This window comes from Papio anubis, chromosome 16 (assembly GCF_008728515.1).
Source record: "Papio anubis isolate 15944 chromosome 16, Panubis1.0, whole genome shotgun sequence".
Taxonomy (NCBI): domain Eukaryota; kingdom Metazoa; phylum Chordata; class Mammalia; order Primates; family Cercopithecidae; genus Papio; species Papio anubis.
This window is the reverse complement of record NC_044991.1, coordinates 61450043-61464770: the sequence shown is the minus strand read 5'-3', so window position 1 is coordinate 61464770 and position 14728 is coordinate 61450043. Positions and strand designations below refer to the sequence as shown.

At 42.3% G+C, this 14728-nt stretch overlaps 1 protein-coding gene across 8 annotated transcripts in view; it reads right to left on the bottom strand.

Moving 5' to 3' along the window:
* The window catches only part of ITCH (itchy E3 ubiquitin protein ligase), a 139087-nt gene that overhangs the window by 102981 nt on the left and 21378 nt on the right, over positions 1–14728 (bottom strand). For 5 of the 8 annotated variants that reach the window (XM_031656669.1, XM_003904827.4, XM_031656672.1 and 2 more), the window contains one exon: positions 6341–6431. The exons of 2 other annotated variants lie outside the window; for them this stretch is intronic. In XM_031656669.1, coding sequence (XP_031512529.1) covers positions 6341–6410 — 70 coding nt within the window. In that variant the 5' untranslated portion in view covers positions 6411–6431. Of the gene's footprint in view, positions 1–6340; positions 6432–7310; positions 7488–14728 lie in introns of all 8 variants that reach the window. One more of the 8 variants, XM_031656670.1, reaches the window with a different exon arrangement.

The window sequence follows — 14728 nt, the reverse complement described above, 5'->3', positions numbered from 1 at the left end:
GTCAGGCAGAGTGGCTCAGGCCTATAATTCCAACACTTATGGAAGGCTGGGAGCATCACTTGAGGCCAGGAGTTCAAGACCATACTGGGCAACACAGCAAGACCCTGTTGCTACAAAAGAATTTTTTTGGCCAGGCGGGGTGGCTCACACCTGTAATTCCAGCACTTTGGGAGGCTGAGGTGGGCGGAGCACGAGGTCAAGAGATCGAGACCATCTTGGCCAACATGGTAAAATTCCGTCTCTACTAAAAATACAAAAATCGGCTGGGTTTGACAGCTCGTGCCTGTAATCCCAGCTACACAGGAGGCTGACGCAGGAGAATCACTTGAACCAGGGAGTCAGAGGTTGCAGTGAGCCAAGATAGCACCACTGCACTCCAGCCTGGCAACACAGCGAGACTCCATCTTAAAAAAAAAAAAAAAAAACCACACAATTTTTTTAAATTAGTCAAGTCTGGTGGGTGGTACACACCTGTAGTCCTAGCCACTACAGAGGATAAGGTGAGAGGATGCTTCAGCCCAGGAGGTTGAGGCTGCAGTGAGCTGTGATTGTGCCACTATACTCCATCCTGGGTGACAGAGTGACACCCTCATTTAAAAAAAACAAAAAAAACAAACGGAGTATCACTCTGTCACCCAGGCTGGAGTGTAGCGGCACGATCTCGGCTCACTGCAATCTCTGCCTCCCAGGTTCAAGCAATTCTCCTGCCTCAGCCTCCTGAGTAGCTGGGATTATAGGCACATGCGACCACACCTGGCTAATTTTTGTATTTTTTAGTAGAAACATGGTTTCGCCACGTTGGCCAGGCTGTCCTGAACTCCTGACCTCAGGTGATCCGCCTGCCTCAGCCTCCCAAAGTGCTGGGATTACAGGTGTGAGCCACCGTGCCTGGCCAACCCTGTCTCTTAAAATAAATAGCAGCAATCCTTCAAACACCACCTTCTTTCCCAGTGACTCTAGTCAAATATTGATCTCTTTTTCCTGACCAGTTATCCCTTCTTGCCATTAAAATACATGTTGACATTTGTATATTTATTTTTATTTTATTTTTTTTTTTGAGACAGAATTTCGCTCTTGTTGCCCCGGCTGGAGTGCAATGGCGCGATCTCGGCTCACCGCAATCTCCGCCTCCTTGGTTCAAGCAATTCTCCTGCCTCAGCCTCCCGAGTAGCTGGAATTACGGGTATGTGGCACCATGCCCGGCTAATTTTGTATTTTTACTAGAGACGGGGTTTCTCCATGTTGCTCAGGCTGGTCTCAAACTCCCAACCTCAGGTGATCCGCCCGCCTCAGCCTCCCAAAGTGTTGGGATTACAGGCGAGAGCCACTGCTTCCGGCCTGAGATTTATTTTTTATACTTGCATGTTTATTCCTTCCTTGATTCTAGAAACGCATTGAGGCAGGTTACAATAAAACAAATACTATAACTAACCCATGAAGAGATTAAAACCCACAATGTCATTAAGGAGATTTGTGCAAAATACTTAGTTCTAAGCGTTCTAGCATCAAAACTAAAGAAGTAACTCAATGAATTATGAAGGGCATTTGATTCTATTAAACTTGGCACTTCTGTCTTTTATGCTGTTTCATATCTAATATGTTTGCTGAACAGGGTGTGTTTGTTTTTTGCCCTATACTTGAGCACACTCAGAATATTTAGACCCAATTAGCAAGCAATGAGTAAAAAAAAGACAAAGAAAAAGAAAAAAAAATTTATTAAAAAAAGAGTATTGAAGGCCAGGCACGGTGGCTCATGCCTGTAATCCCAGCACTTTGGGAGGCAGAGTCTGGTGGATCACCTGAGGTCAGGAGTACAAGACCAGCCTGACCAACATGGTGAAAACCCGTTTTTACTAAAAATACAAAAATTAGTCAGACATGGCAGCAGGTGCCTGTAATCCCAGCTATCCGGGAGGCTGAGGCAGGAGAATTGCTTGAATCTGGGAGGCAGAGGTTGCAGTGAGCTGAGATCATGCCATTGCACTCCAGCCTGGGCAATAAAATGTCTCAAAATAAATAAATAAAAGAATATTTTAGACCTAAGATTTTAAAAATCTGAGATGGGGCTGGGTGAGGTGGCTCACACCTGTAATACCAGCACTTTGGGAGGCTAAGGTGGGTGGATCACCTGAGCCCAGGAGTTTGAGACCAGCCTGGGCAACAGGGCGAAACGCCATCTCTATAAAAAAATACAAAAATTAGCCGGGTGTGGTGGCGCACGACTGTAGTTCCAGCTACTCAGAAGGCTGAGGTGGGAGGATCACCTGAGTCTGGGAGATCAAGGTTGCAGTGAGCCATGATCACGCTACTGCACGCCAGCCTGGACAACAGGGTGAGACCCCGTCTCAAAAAGAAAAAAATCTGAAATGTCTATGGATTACGACTTTTTGAGGTGCAATTAGCGTTCATCATCACAGTAAAAAAAAATTCAATAATGATGATAGCAAAGAAGACATTTATGCAAAGAAAAAACTATTAATCATTGTCTCTGAGAATAATTTACTATTTTTTAAAATCAGTAAAAAATAAAATGTCTATTATTTATGTAATCTGAAAAAGTACAGAATGTTTTAAAAGACTGTTCTAGTAAAAACTTTCAACTTTAAGCTGCCAAAAAGAAGTCATAAGAATTCTGGTATGATATAAGTCAGCTACTCAAGCTAGATTGAGGATAGGGACGGAGGGGAAATTGGAATCTGGCCTGAACTAAGAAATAGTAATATCTTTCTTTAAGAAATAGATACTGCTAAGGAAAGAGACCAGTTAGTGAAAAAATTCTACGATGTGGTTACCTTAACACAGTATTACTTTTATATTCAATCGCCTTTAGGTTTTGAGGAAAATAATAATGATATGGTCTGTGACCTATTCATAATCCAGAAGAAGCTATAAGCCAGGCATAGTTGAAACTAAAATACAGAGGATGATAATTGTTCTATAATCAATAAATGCTATCAAATTAAAGGGAGAGAGACTGAGGTTTTCACTGTGTGACAGAAATACATGTATGTCTGAGGAAAATCCAGTGACTCATTCTAGCTAGTACAAATGGTTCACATATAAAGACTTACAGGCCAGGTGGGGTGGCTCACGCCTGTAATCTCTGCACTTTGGGAGGCCGAGGTGGGTGGATCATGAGGTCAGGAGTTCAAGATCAGCCTGGCCAAGGTGGTGAAACCTCGTCTCTATTAAAAATGCAAAAATTAGCCAGGCGTGGTGGCGGGTGCCTGTAACCCCAGCTACTTGGGAGGCTGAGACAGAGAACTGCTTGAACCCTGGGAGGCGGAGGTTGCAGTGAGCCAAGACTGCGCCACTGCACTCCAGCCTGGGCGACAGAGCAAGACTCTGTCTCCAAAAAAAATAAAAAATAAAAAACCTACAAAGAGACCATATATAGACAGAGGGTGAAGGGTCTTAGCTCATACTAAAGAAATTCTATACCATAGTCTAAGAAAAGTACCTAAGGTTTTTGAGCAGGAATGAAACATATTGGACGGCATATTAAGAACATTAATCTGAAAGTGGCACATGAAATGATTAGAGGAAGAAATAAAGACAGATATTAATTAATAGCAACAGAGGTATTAATTTACAATAGCAAACAAAGGATGTGAACAGACATTTCTCCAAAAAAGATACAAAAATGACCAATAAGCACATGAAAAGACAATACCATTAGCCATCAGAGGAGTACAAGCCAAAACCACAATGGGGAGCTGGGTAGGGTGGTGCATGCCTGTAGTCCCAGCTACCCAGAAGGCTGAGGTGGCAGGATCACTTCAGCCCAGAAGTTAGAGATTGCAGTGAGCCATGACTGCACGACTACACTCCAGCCTGGGTGACAGAGCAGACTGTCATCTGGTCTCAAAAAAAAACAAAAAATCAAATTAAATAGACAAACATACACACACACACACACACACACACACACAGAGTAAAGTACTACTTCACACCCACTAGAATGGCTATCATAAAAAAAGATAATCACTGGCAAGAATGTAGAGAAATTGGAATCCTCATATATTGCTGGTGGGAATGCAAAACGGTGCAGCTGCTTTGAAAAATAATTTGGGCCCGCGAGGTGGCTCACACCTGTATTCCCAACACATTGGGAGGCCAAGGCGGGTGGATCACCTGAGGTCAGGAGTTCGAGACCAACCCGGCCAACATGGTGAAACCCCCATCTCTACTAAAAATACAAAATTAGCTGCGCATGGTTGTGCGTGCCTGTGGTTCCAGCTACTCAGAAGGCTGAGGCACGAGACTCACCTGAACCCACGAGGCGGAGGTTGCAGTGAGCCGAGATCACGCCACTGCACTCCAACCTGGGCAAAAGAGCAAAACTCTGTCTCAAAAAGAAAAAAAAAAGAAAATAATAATAATAATAATTCGGAATTCCTCAAAATGCTAATAAACATGGATTCCATATAACCTAGGAATTTCACTCTTAGGTATATACCCAAGAAAACTGAAAACATACATTCTCACAAAAACTTGTTCACAAATGTTTATAGCATTTTTCATAATATCCAAAAAGTAGAAACAACCCAAACATCCCTCAACTGAAGAATGGATTTTTAAAATTTGGTATACTCATACAATAAAATATTATTTAGCAAAAAAAGGAATTAAGTAATGCTACATGCTACAACAAGGATGAACCTTGAAAACAGTCTGCTCAAAGAAGACACAAAAGGCCACACATTGTACAATTCCATTTATATGCAAGATCCAGAATAGGGAAATCTAGAGACAGAAAGATCAGGAGTTGCCTGGGTTTGTGGGTGGATGGGTTAAATGGAGAGTGACTGCTAATGAGTACAGGGCTTCTTTCTGGAAGGACAAAAATATATATATATTTTTTTTTTGAGACGGAGTCTCGCTCTGTCGCCCAGGCTGGAGTGCAGTGGCCGGATCTCAGCTCACTGCAAGCTCTGCTTCCTGGGTTTATGCCATTCTCCTGCCTCAGCCTCCCAAGTAGCTGGGACTACAGGCGCCTGCCAGCTCGCCCGGCTAGTTTTTTTTTTTTTTTTTTTTGTATTTTTTAGTAGAGACGGGGTTTCACCAGGTTAGCCAGGATGGTCTCGATCTCCTGACCTCGTGATCCGCCCGTCTCAGCCTCCCAAAGTGCTGGGATTACAGGCTTGAGCCACCGCACCCGGCCAAAAATATTTTAAAGTTGATTGTGGTGATGGTTGCACAACTCTGTGAATGTACTTTTGGGGTTCAGAAACTGATATCCCAAAATATGGTGCTTTGACTTGTTGAACTAAAGGAGTCTCTCAAGGTCTCTCTGACCCCTGCAGCTCCCCTCCCTCAATCTTCTTTCTCTCAAAGTATAGCATGAAGTTGTTTTCTGAAGTTCTCTTATCTGCCTAAGTCCAGATCCACCAAAGAAGGAAACAATTACAATTACCTTTGTTCCTTCCTTGAGTTTTCAATAACTAAACTTATATAGCAGGAATATAAAGACTGAAGTCTTTTTTTTTTTTGAGATGGAAACTCGCTCTGTCGCCCAGGCTGGAGTGCAATGGCATGATCTCGGCTCACTGCAACCTCTGCCTCCTAGGTTCAAGCGATTCTCCTGTCTCAGCCTCCCAAGTAGCTGGGATTACAGGTGTGCACCACCACGTGCAGCTAATTTTTTTTATGTTTAACAGACGGGGTTTCACCATGTTGGCCAGGCTGGTCTCAAACTCCTGACCTCAGGTGATCCGCCCACCTGGATCTCCCAAAGTACTGGGATTACAGGCGTGTAATCCCAATAAATGGGTAACCTGTAGGGGATATGAATTATATCTCAATAAAGCTGTTAATACAATACAAAACAAACAAAATAAGCAACTACCCAGGTGCCCATGTTCAAGGAAAAAAAACTGTAAAATATCCAAGAATATTCTACAATAAAAATTACTATCTGTATGTCTTCATTCATTCATTCAGCAAATATTAATTGAGCACCTGACATGTAACAGCCATTAAATATTTTGTTCTCTTAAGATTTTTTTTTTTGAGACAGTCTCACCCTATCACCCAGTCTGGGGTGCAGTGGCGCAATCTCGGTTCATTGCAACCTCCACTTCCCAAGGTCAAGCGATTCTCATGCCTCAGCCTCCGAAGTAGCTGGGACAGCAGGCGTGCACCACTACGCCCAACTAATTTTGTATTCTCCATGTTGGCCTGGCTGATGTCAAACTCCTGGCCTCAAGCGACCCGCCCACCTCAGCCTCCCAAAGTGCTGGGATTACAGTCATGGGCCACCATGCCCGGCCCTCTCAGGATTATTTTTTAATCACATGGGGAAAAATAAAGTAAAGCTGCCGATGTTTCTAAAACTTACCAGTGATCTGAAGCTGTGATTTCATGGTGAGGCTACCCATTGAACCAAGTTGTGATCCACTGTCAGACATACCACCAATAGGTTGGAAAACCTGAACATGGCAAAGGAGGCAGTGTAAACATCAAAAATTCCCATTAAAAACGTACGTAAATAGTGCTAACCTGGCTATTACTGAAGACAGTGTAACAAAGGCCTTTACATTGCTAAACACAATTTTCAATTCTAGTCTTTATCCTACCTAACTTACTGGCAAAATCTGACATGGCTGTTCATTCCCTTCTCCATGTTTTACTTTCTTCCCTTCAGTTCCCAAGATATATTCTCCAGGTTTGTGTCCTACCACACAGATTGTTCCTTCTCAGTATCCTCTGAAGATTCCTTTTCTTTTCTCCATTATCTTAACACTAACATAACCTACAGCTTAGTTCTTGGTTCCCTCTTTTATCTACACTCATTCCCTTGAGGATATTACCCAGTCCCAAGTAGACAGGACTATAGGTGGGTACCACTATGCTTACCTAATTTTTTAAATTTTTGGTAGATATGGGATCTCACTATATTGCCCAGGCTGGTTTCAAACTCCTGGGCTCAAGTGATCCTCCCACCTTGACTTCCCAAAGTGCTGGATTACAGCGTGAGCCACCACACCTGGCCAAATTACCCATTTAGAAGTCAATGCTTGTTAGTACTACAGGGGCCAAGACAAGACTTCCCCTTTGCCCCCAGTGAAGGTTCACTGAAAATCATCTGACAAAAGGCAGGCAGATAAATTTGAGAAAAGGCATACATAACTATTAGCATGCATGAGTCGGGGTGGGGTGGATCACAAAATGATCACCCCATCAAGCAATGGGGTACAGATGATTATAACCTGGAGGATATTACCTATCCAGATAGCTTTAAATATCATCTATATAACATGTCCCAAGCAACTTTATTTACTTATTTATTTTTTGGGAAAAACTCTCACTCTGTCACCCAAGCTGGGGTGTTCTGGAGCGCCTCCCGGGCTGGGGGGTCCTTCTGCTTCAGCCTCCTGAGTTGCTGGGACCACTGGTGCACACCACCACTCCCGACCCAGGAGGTCAAGTCCGCAGTGAGCTGTGATCACACCACTGTACTCCAGCCTGGGCAACAGAGGAAGACCCTACCTCAAAAAAGAAGAAATAAGATACAATAAAAAATAAAATTAAACTAAATATACTTGGCACTTACTGTTTGCCAGGTACTTTTGTAAGAAGTACACAAATACAATAAGGCAAACAAAATGCCTTGAAACTGTAAACGCTGTCTTGAGATTTTATGCAAATTTAGGTTTCCGTTTAAAAATTTAAATATAAAACAATTATGATGGCTTCTCATTTCTGCAAAAATGAAATGGAACAATAATTAATTCCTACTGAGATGAACCCTATAAAATCCAACCTACCTCATTCTGTGCTTACATACAAAAATGCTCGAAGCTAAAATTTGGTCTCAACCATAGGGACTAGCTCATTTTCTTGGCATAATACATATATTTTTTCCTTTACCTTGTTTATTTAAATTGCACTATTTCAAATGAGATGTTTTATAAACAAAATCTGCTAAAAGAACCCTTTTATTTTAAAAATGAAAGGTAAACAGCATAAAGTCATTAGTAGTCATCCATAATATATTAAGAAATGAGATGTAACCTAAAAGCCTTTTAACACCATATTGCACAAGATATTATTCTGATTCAAATGGCTTGTTATGAGAAGGGTCCTCAAAGACATTATAACACATTATGTACACGTATTACTCCCTCCTCAATATCCAAAAGCCTGTTTGCCATAGAACGACAATATCAAAAAAAGTAAATTAAGGGGCAGTGAGAAAAGTCCAATATCTAGGTGCTGATATTCTGCATGATAAAGGTACTCATCTCCATCAACAGTCACTCATCTCCACTAACGATTTATTGCAAGAAAATGCCCTTTCTAATAGTACAGTATAAACTATTCTAAATATAAATTAACATTAATTACAAAGTCGCAAAAAATTTTAGATCTCTACAAAAATGAAGTATATTTTAAAAACTAAAATTAACTTCATGTAGAGAAGATTAATGAAAGCATAGCCTGCAAATATTTTTAAGAACAATGACTCTCCAGATAATTACAGAGAATCATTATGGTAGAATTGTGAGGTGCTCTGCCAAAAACATGCTAGTAATTTCAATAATTTATGTACATATACATACTAGTTTTACATAACTAAAATTCACCGAGCATTTTAAATTCTTGAAAAGAATAAAAATTGCTATTTGCGGCCGGGCGCGGTGGCTCAAGCCTGTAATCCCAGCACTTTGGGAGGCCGAGACGGGCGGATCACGAGGTCAGGAGATCGAGACCATCCTGGCTAACACGGTGAAACCCCGTCTCTACTAAAAAATACAAAAAACTAGCCGGGCGAAGTGGCGGGCGCCTGTGGTCCCAGCTACTCGGGAGGCTGAGGCAGGAGAATGGCGTGAACCCGGGAGGCGGAGCTTGCAGTGAGCTGAGATCCGGCCACCGCACTCCAGCCTGGGCGACAGAGCCAGACTCAGTCTCAAAAAAAAAAAAAAAAAAAAAAAAAAATTGCTATTTGCATAATATCAAAAAATTAGAAGCAACCTATATTATCAATTGGCATATGTTAAATAAATCACATATTCATACCACAGAACAGATTACTATGCAGGTATCAAAATAAGTAACTTATTAATGACTGAAATTGAAAGATCCCAAGAACATCTTTAAAGTTGCAGAATAGCATACATGAGTTGGGGTGGGGTGGATCACAAAATGATCACCCCATCAGTATGTACAGTATGATATTATTTTTGCAAACTAAAACACTATATACTCCTATGAGTACAAATACTTATAAATAAACACAGAAAAAGTATACATTCCATTGAGGAGGAGGGCACCTGTGTACTCAAGTAGGTGGTCACAGGGAACTGCAGTTTTGTATGTATTGTTTGAAGTTCTAGAAGTGAAACATGTATCATTGTTGACTTGTACAATTTTAAAAACAGCATAAAACAGAGTAGAAAAAACAGATAATCTACACTTCAAGTCCCATCCTCTCCCCTGAGAGCCAAACTCTTAGGTTTCACTATCACTTACAACTGCATACATGGTTAAAATGATTAAATCTAAGCCGGGCGCGGTGGCTCACTCCTGTAATCCCAGCACTCTGGGAGGCCAAGGCGGGTGGATCACCTGAGGTCAGGAGTTCAACACCAGCCTGGCCAACATGTTGAAACCCCATCTCTAGTAAAAATACAAAAAATTAGCTGGGCCTGGTGGTGGATGCTTATAATTCCAGCTACTCGGAAGTCTGAGGCAGGAGAATCGCTTCAACCCGGGAGGTAGTAAGCCAAGATTGCGCCATTGCACTCCAGCCTGGGCAACAAGAACAAAAAAAGATTGAATCTAGGCCGGGCACAGAGGCTTATGCCTGTAATCCCAGCACTTCGGGAGGCTGAGGTAGGCGGATCACCTGAGGTCAGGAGTTTGAGACCAGCCTGGCCAACATAGTGAAACCTCGTCTCTACTAAAAATACAAACATTAGCCAGGTACGGTGGCACACGCTTGTAATCCCAGCTACTTGGGAGGAAAAAAGAAAAAAATTATTCTTGTCCGTTCTGTACCATGTATTACAGGAGACATTATAGCATGGTAATTACGTATGCAAACAGTGAAGTTAGACAAATCTAGATAAACATTCCGGAACTGTTACCCTGTGAACTTGAGCAAATTACTGAATTTCTCTGAGCCATGCTTTCTTCATCCATAAATGTAGATAATTTATAATTTATAGTTTCATTGTAAAGACTGAGAGAGTATCTGTAGAATTAAAGACAGTTGTAGGAAAACTGCCTGCTGCATGGCAAGAGTGATGCCATCTTGAAGTGAAACTATCATGCTGACCAATTTTTTTTTTATTTTTTGGAGACAGAGTCTCACTCTGTCGCCCTGGCTGGAGTGCAGTGGCACGGTCTTGGCTCACTGCAACCTCCACTTCCCAGGTTCAAGTGACTCTCCTGCCTTAGCCTCCCGAGTAGCTGGGACTACAGGCACCCGCCACCACACCTGGCTAATTTTTGTATTTTTAGTAGAGATGGGGTTTCACCATGTTGGCCAGGCTGGTCTCAAACTCCTGACCTCAAATGATCCACCCACCTAGGCCTCCCAAAGTGCTGGGATTACAGGCGTGAGCCACTGTACCTGGCCCTGACCAATGTTTGTTTCCTGCATACCAAGGTGTTCTTCAGCAAGGACTTTAACCAATGCCTGTAACATACATAACCCCTTATAAAGATGCTTATCTAACCTCCCCAGTGGTCAGAGTTTCAGTAAGAAAGTCTGAAACGGCCGGGCGCGGTGGCTCAAGCCTGTAATCCCAGCACTTTGGGAGGCCGAGGCAGGCGGATCACGAGGTTAGGAGATTGAGACCATCCTGGCTAACCCGGTGAAACCCCGTCTCTACTAAAAAATGCAAAAAAACTAGCCGGGCGTGGTCGCGGGTGCCTGTAGTCCCAGCTGCTCGGGAGGCTGAGGCACGAGAATGGCATGAACCCGGGAGGCGGAGCTTGCAGTGAGCTGAGATCCAGCCACTGCACTCCAGCCTGGGCGACAGAGTGAGACTCTGTCTCAAAAAAAAAAAAAAAAAAAGTCTGAAACATGACCACCTGCACATTACCCTAAAGGCTAGCTAAATAATGGACACCTTCTAGTAGTTGTAAGGATCTACTATCTCATGGCCAACCAAGACATCACTTCTGTTCCTAAGTTTCTATTGAATATGTTTTTCTGAGAAACTGGATTTCTTAGTCTCTTTCCCATTTTCTTGCTGTTAATCTTTTTCACCCTCAAGTGTTTCTCTTCTGTAGCATCTAGTCTGCAGTTCCATTTCCCACAAAGTCAAAATTAATGACTAAAATCTGCATATTCTTACTGCATTGTTACTCACATAGAATGTCATCAATTTTTATAATTCTAATTACAGTTAGTTCTTGCCCAACAACTGGTTTGAACTGCACAGATCCACTTATATGCAGCCTTTTTTCAACCACACACAGATTGAGGCCAGGAGCAGTGGCTCACACCCATAATCCCAACACTTTGGAAGGCTGAGCAGGAAGGGTCGCTTGAGCCCAGAAGGTTGAAACCAGTGTGGGCAACATAGTGAGACTTCATTTCTATTTAATTAAAAAATGTTAAAAAAATAATAAAAAATAAAAATAAAAAACACCGACTGAAAATACAGTACTCATGGGATGTGAAACCCACGTATATGGAAAGGACTTTTCACAAATGCAGGTTCCACAGGGCGTACTTCAGAGCATGCACTGATGTGGTTATATGTGGTGGTCCCAGAAGCAATCCCCACACATACCAAGGGATGATTGTATTTACATTATGGGTCTCTCTTAGATTTTCATTTTAAGTTCTAGGACAGCAAAAGTGTTCTTATCTTTATCTCTTGTTTTCTGTTATAAGGGGACTAAAGTGAAACTTTATGCATTATGTTTTCATTTGTTGCTTTTGTGTTATCTTCATAGATCTAAGAACAAAAAATATTCTTTGTAACTTCACATTCATAATTAGAGACTCTTTTGAATAGGCTATTAGTGCTCTCATTTAGGGGAGAAATGTCAGACAGTGGTAGGTTTTTTGGATTGTAATAGACACTTTTAAGCCTTTATATGTCTCGGTAAGAAAGATGTCCTAAATTCAAGTCCTTTTGAGGAGTTAGAGAAAACTTTGCCCTGAGTATCGTAACTTTTTTGTGTTTGTTTATTGGTTGGACAGATATGTGAGAGCAAAATCCTGTCTCTACAAAAAATAAAAATAAATTAGCTGGATGTGGTGGCATGTGCCTGTTGTCCCAGTTAACTGGGAGGCTGAGGCACAAAGATTGCCAGAGACCAGCAGGTAGAGGCTGCAGTGAGCTGTGATCAGGCCACTGAAATCCATCTTGGGTGACAAAGCAAGATCTCATCTCAAAAAAAAAAAAAGAAAAGAAAGTAAGCAAGATTTAAAAACAAACAAGCAAAAAAACAAACTAAAAGCCTTCAGAAGACCAGCCTGGGCAATACAGTGTAGACCCCCATCTCTACAAAAAATTTAAAAATTAGCCAGGTGCAGTGGTGCATGCCTCTAGTCCCAGCTACATGGGAGACCAAACTGGGAGTACCACTTGAACTCAGAAAGTTGAGGCAGCAGTGAACCATGACTGCACCTCTGCATTCCAGCCTGGGCAACACAGTGAGACTTTGTGTCAAAAAAAAGAAAAAAAAAAAAAAAGTCTTCACAAGTACAGTGGTATGCAATCTATAGCTTTACTTAGCACTGTAAACCATTGTGACTAGAACCAATGAAGATACAGTTTGAATCTAAATCATGGCTGGGTGCCGAGGCTCATACCTATAATCCCAGCACTTTGGGAGGCTGAGGTGGGCGGATCACAAGGTCAAGCGATCGAGACCATCCTGGTCAACATGGTGAAACCCTATCTCTACTAAAAATACAAAAATCATCCAGGCATGGTGGCAGGCAGCTGTAATCCCAGCTACTCAGGAGGCTGAGGCAGGAGAACTGCTTGAACCCGGGAGGTGGAGGTTACAGTGAGCTGAGATCATGCCACTGCACTCCAGTCTGGGTGACAGAGTGAGACTCCATCTCAAAAAAAAAAAAAATCTAATAATATTTTAAAACTCTATTACCTATTAGTCTGTCAGTTACAAAGAAACTCAAAACAGGGTCTTGCTCTGTTGCCTATGCTAGAGTGCAGTAGTGTGATCAAGCTCACTGCAGCCTCAACCACCTGGGCTGAAACAATCCTCCTGCCTCAGCCTCCTGAGTAAATGAGAATAACAGCCACATACCACAGGCTCATCTAATTTTTTATTGGGAGATAGAGACAGGGTCTCACCATGTTGCCCAGGCTAGTCTCGAACTCCTGGGCTCAAGTAAGCGATCCTCCTGCCTTGGCCTCCCAAAGTGGTGGGATTACAAGGATAAGCCACTGTGCCCAGCTGGGTCAATTCTTAGCACTTTATAATCTTTTTTTTTTTTTTTTGAGACAGAGATTCACTCTGTCGCCCAGGCTGGAGTGCAGTGGCGCAATCTCCCCTCACTGCAACCTCCGCTTCCTGGGTTCAAGCAATTCTCCTGCCTCAGCCTCCCTAGTAGCTGGGATTACAGGCGTGCACGACATCCAGCTAATTTTTTTTGTATCTTTAGTAGAGATGGGGTTTTGCCATGTTGACCAGGCTGGTCTCAAATGCCTGACCTCAGGTGATCTGCCTGCTTTAGCCTCCCAAAGTGCTGAGATTACAGGCGTGAGCCACCACGTCTGGCCTATAAATCATTTATTTTGAGTAATGTTTACTGCTACACTAAAAAAATGTGACAGACAAAATGCCCAATGTAGAAAGAAGGTGCTAAAACACAGCCAGAGGTAAAATTAACCTTAACATCTTCCTGAAAAGGCAGTGGAAACAAAAATGTGGAAAGGGATAGACATACTTCAGAAGATTATTTCAGCAATATCTTGTCTCTTAACCAACAAACATTTATAGCCTTATTTTAAATATGTATCTTATTAATAGAGAAATTATTAAACAGGATATTATAAAATCTGCTTGGTTTATTTTCAGAAATAACACATTCAACATAATCAGCTATTTTTATAGGCCACATCTATTGTGACTTAGAAAACCTTTAAGTAATTTAATATAGCCCTATATTTTCTTAAAAGAATCCAACAAGGCCGGGCGCGGTGGCTCAAGCCTGTAATCCCAGCACTTTGGGAGGCCGAGACGGGCGGATCACGAGGTCAGGAGATCGAGACCATCCTGGCTAACCCGGTGAAACCCCGTCTCTACTAAAAAATACAAAAAACTAGCCAGGCGACGTGGCGGGCGCCTGTAGTCCCACCTACTCGGGAGGCTGAGGCAGGAGAATGGCCTAAGCCCGGGAGGCGGAGCTTGCAGTGAGCCGAGAGCCGGCCACTGCACTCCAGCCTGGGCGGCAGAGCGAGACTCCGTCTCAAAAAAAAAAAAAAAAAAGAATCCAACAAAATGACATTTCAGAAGACACGAAAAAACCAATAAGGAGAAAAACTGCTTGTGGCAGAAAGTCCAGAGTTCAAAGAGCTAAAGTTTATAGTGGTATTCAGAGAACTAAAACCTAATGAAGTCAAACTCTCAAATAATCTTACTATAAAATACATAAGCATGTGTGGTAAGTTAGAAATACATACTGAGTAGTATGTCCCCCTTGGACAGGGCCACTCTGCCATGTTCTCAAACCACTACTCAAGTGAAAAACTAGATCCCATTATTTAGGGGCACAGTAGCAAAGACTAGC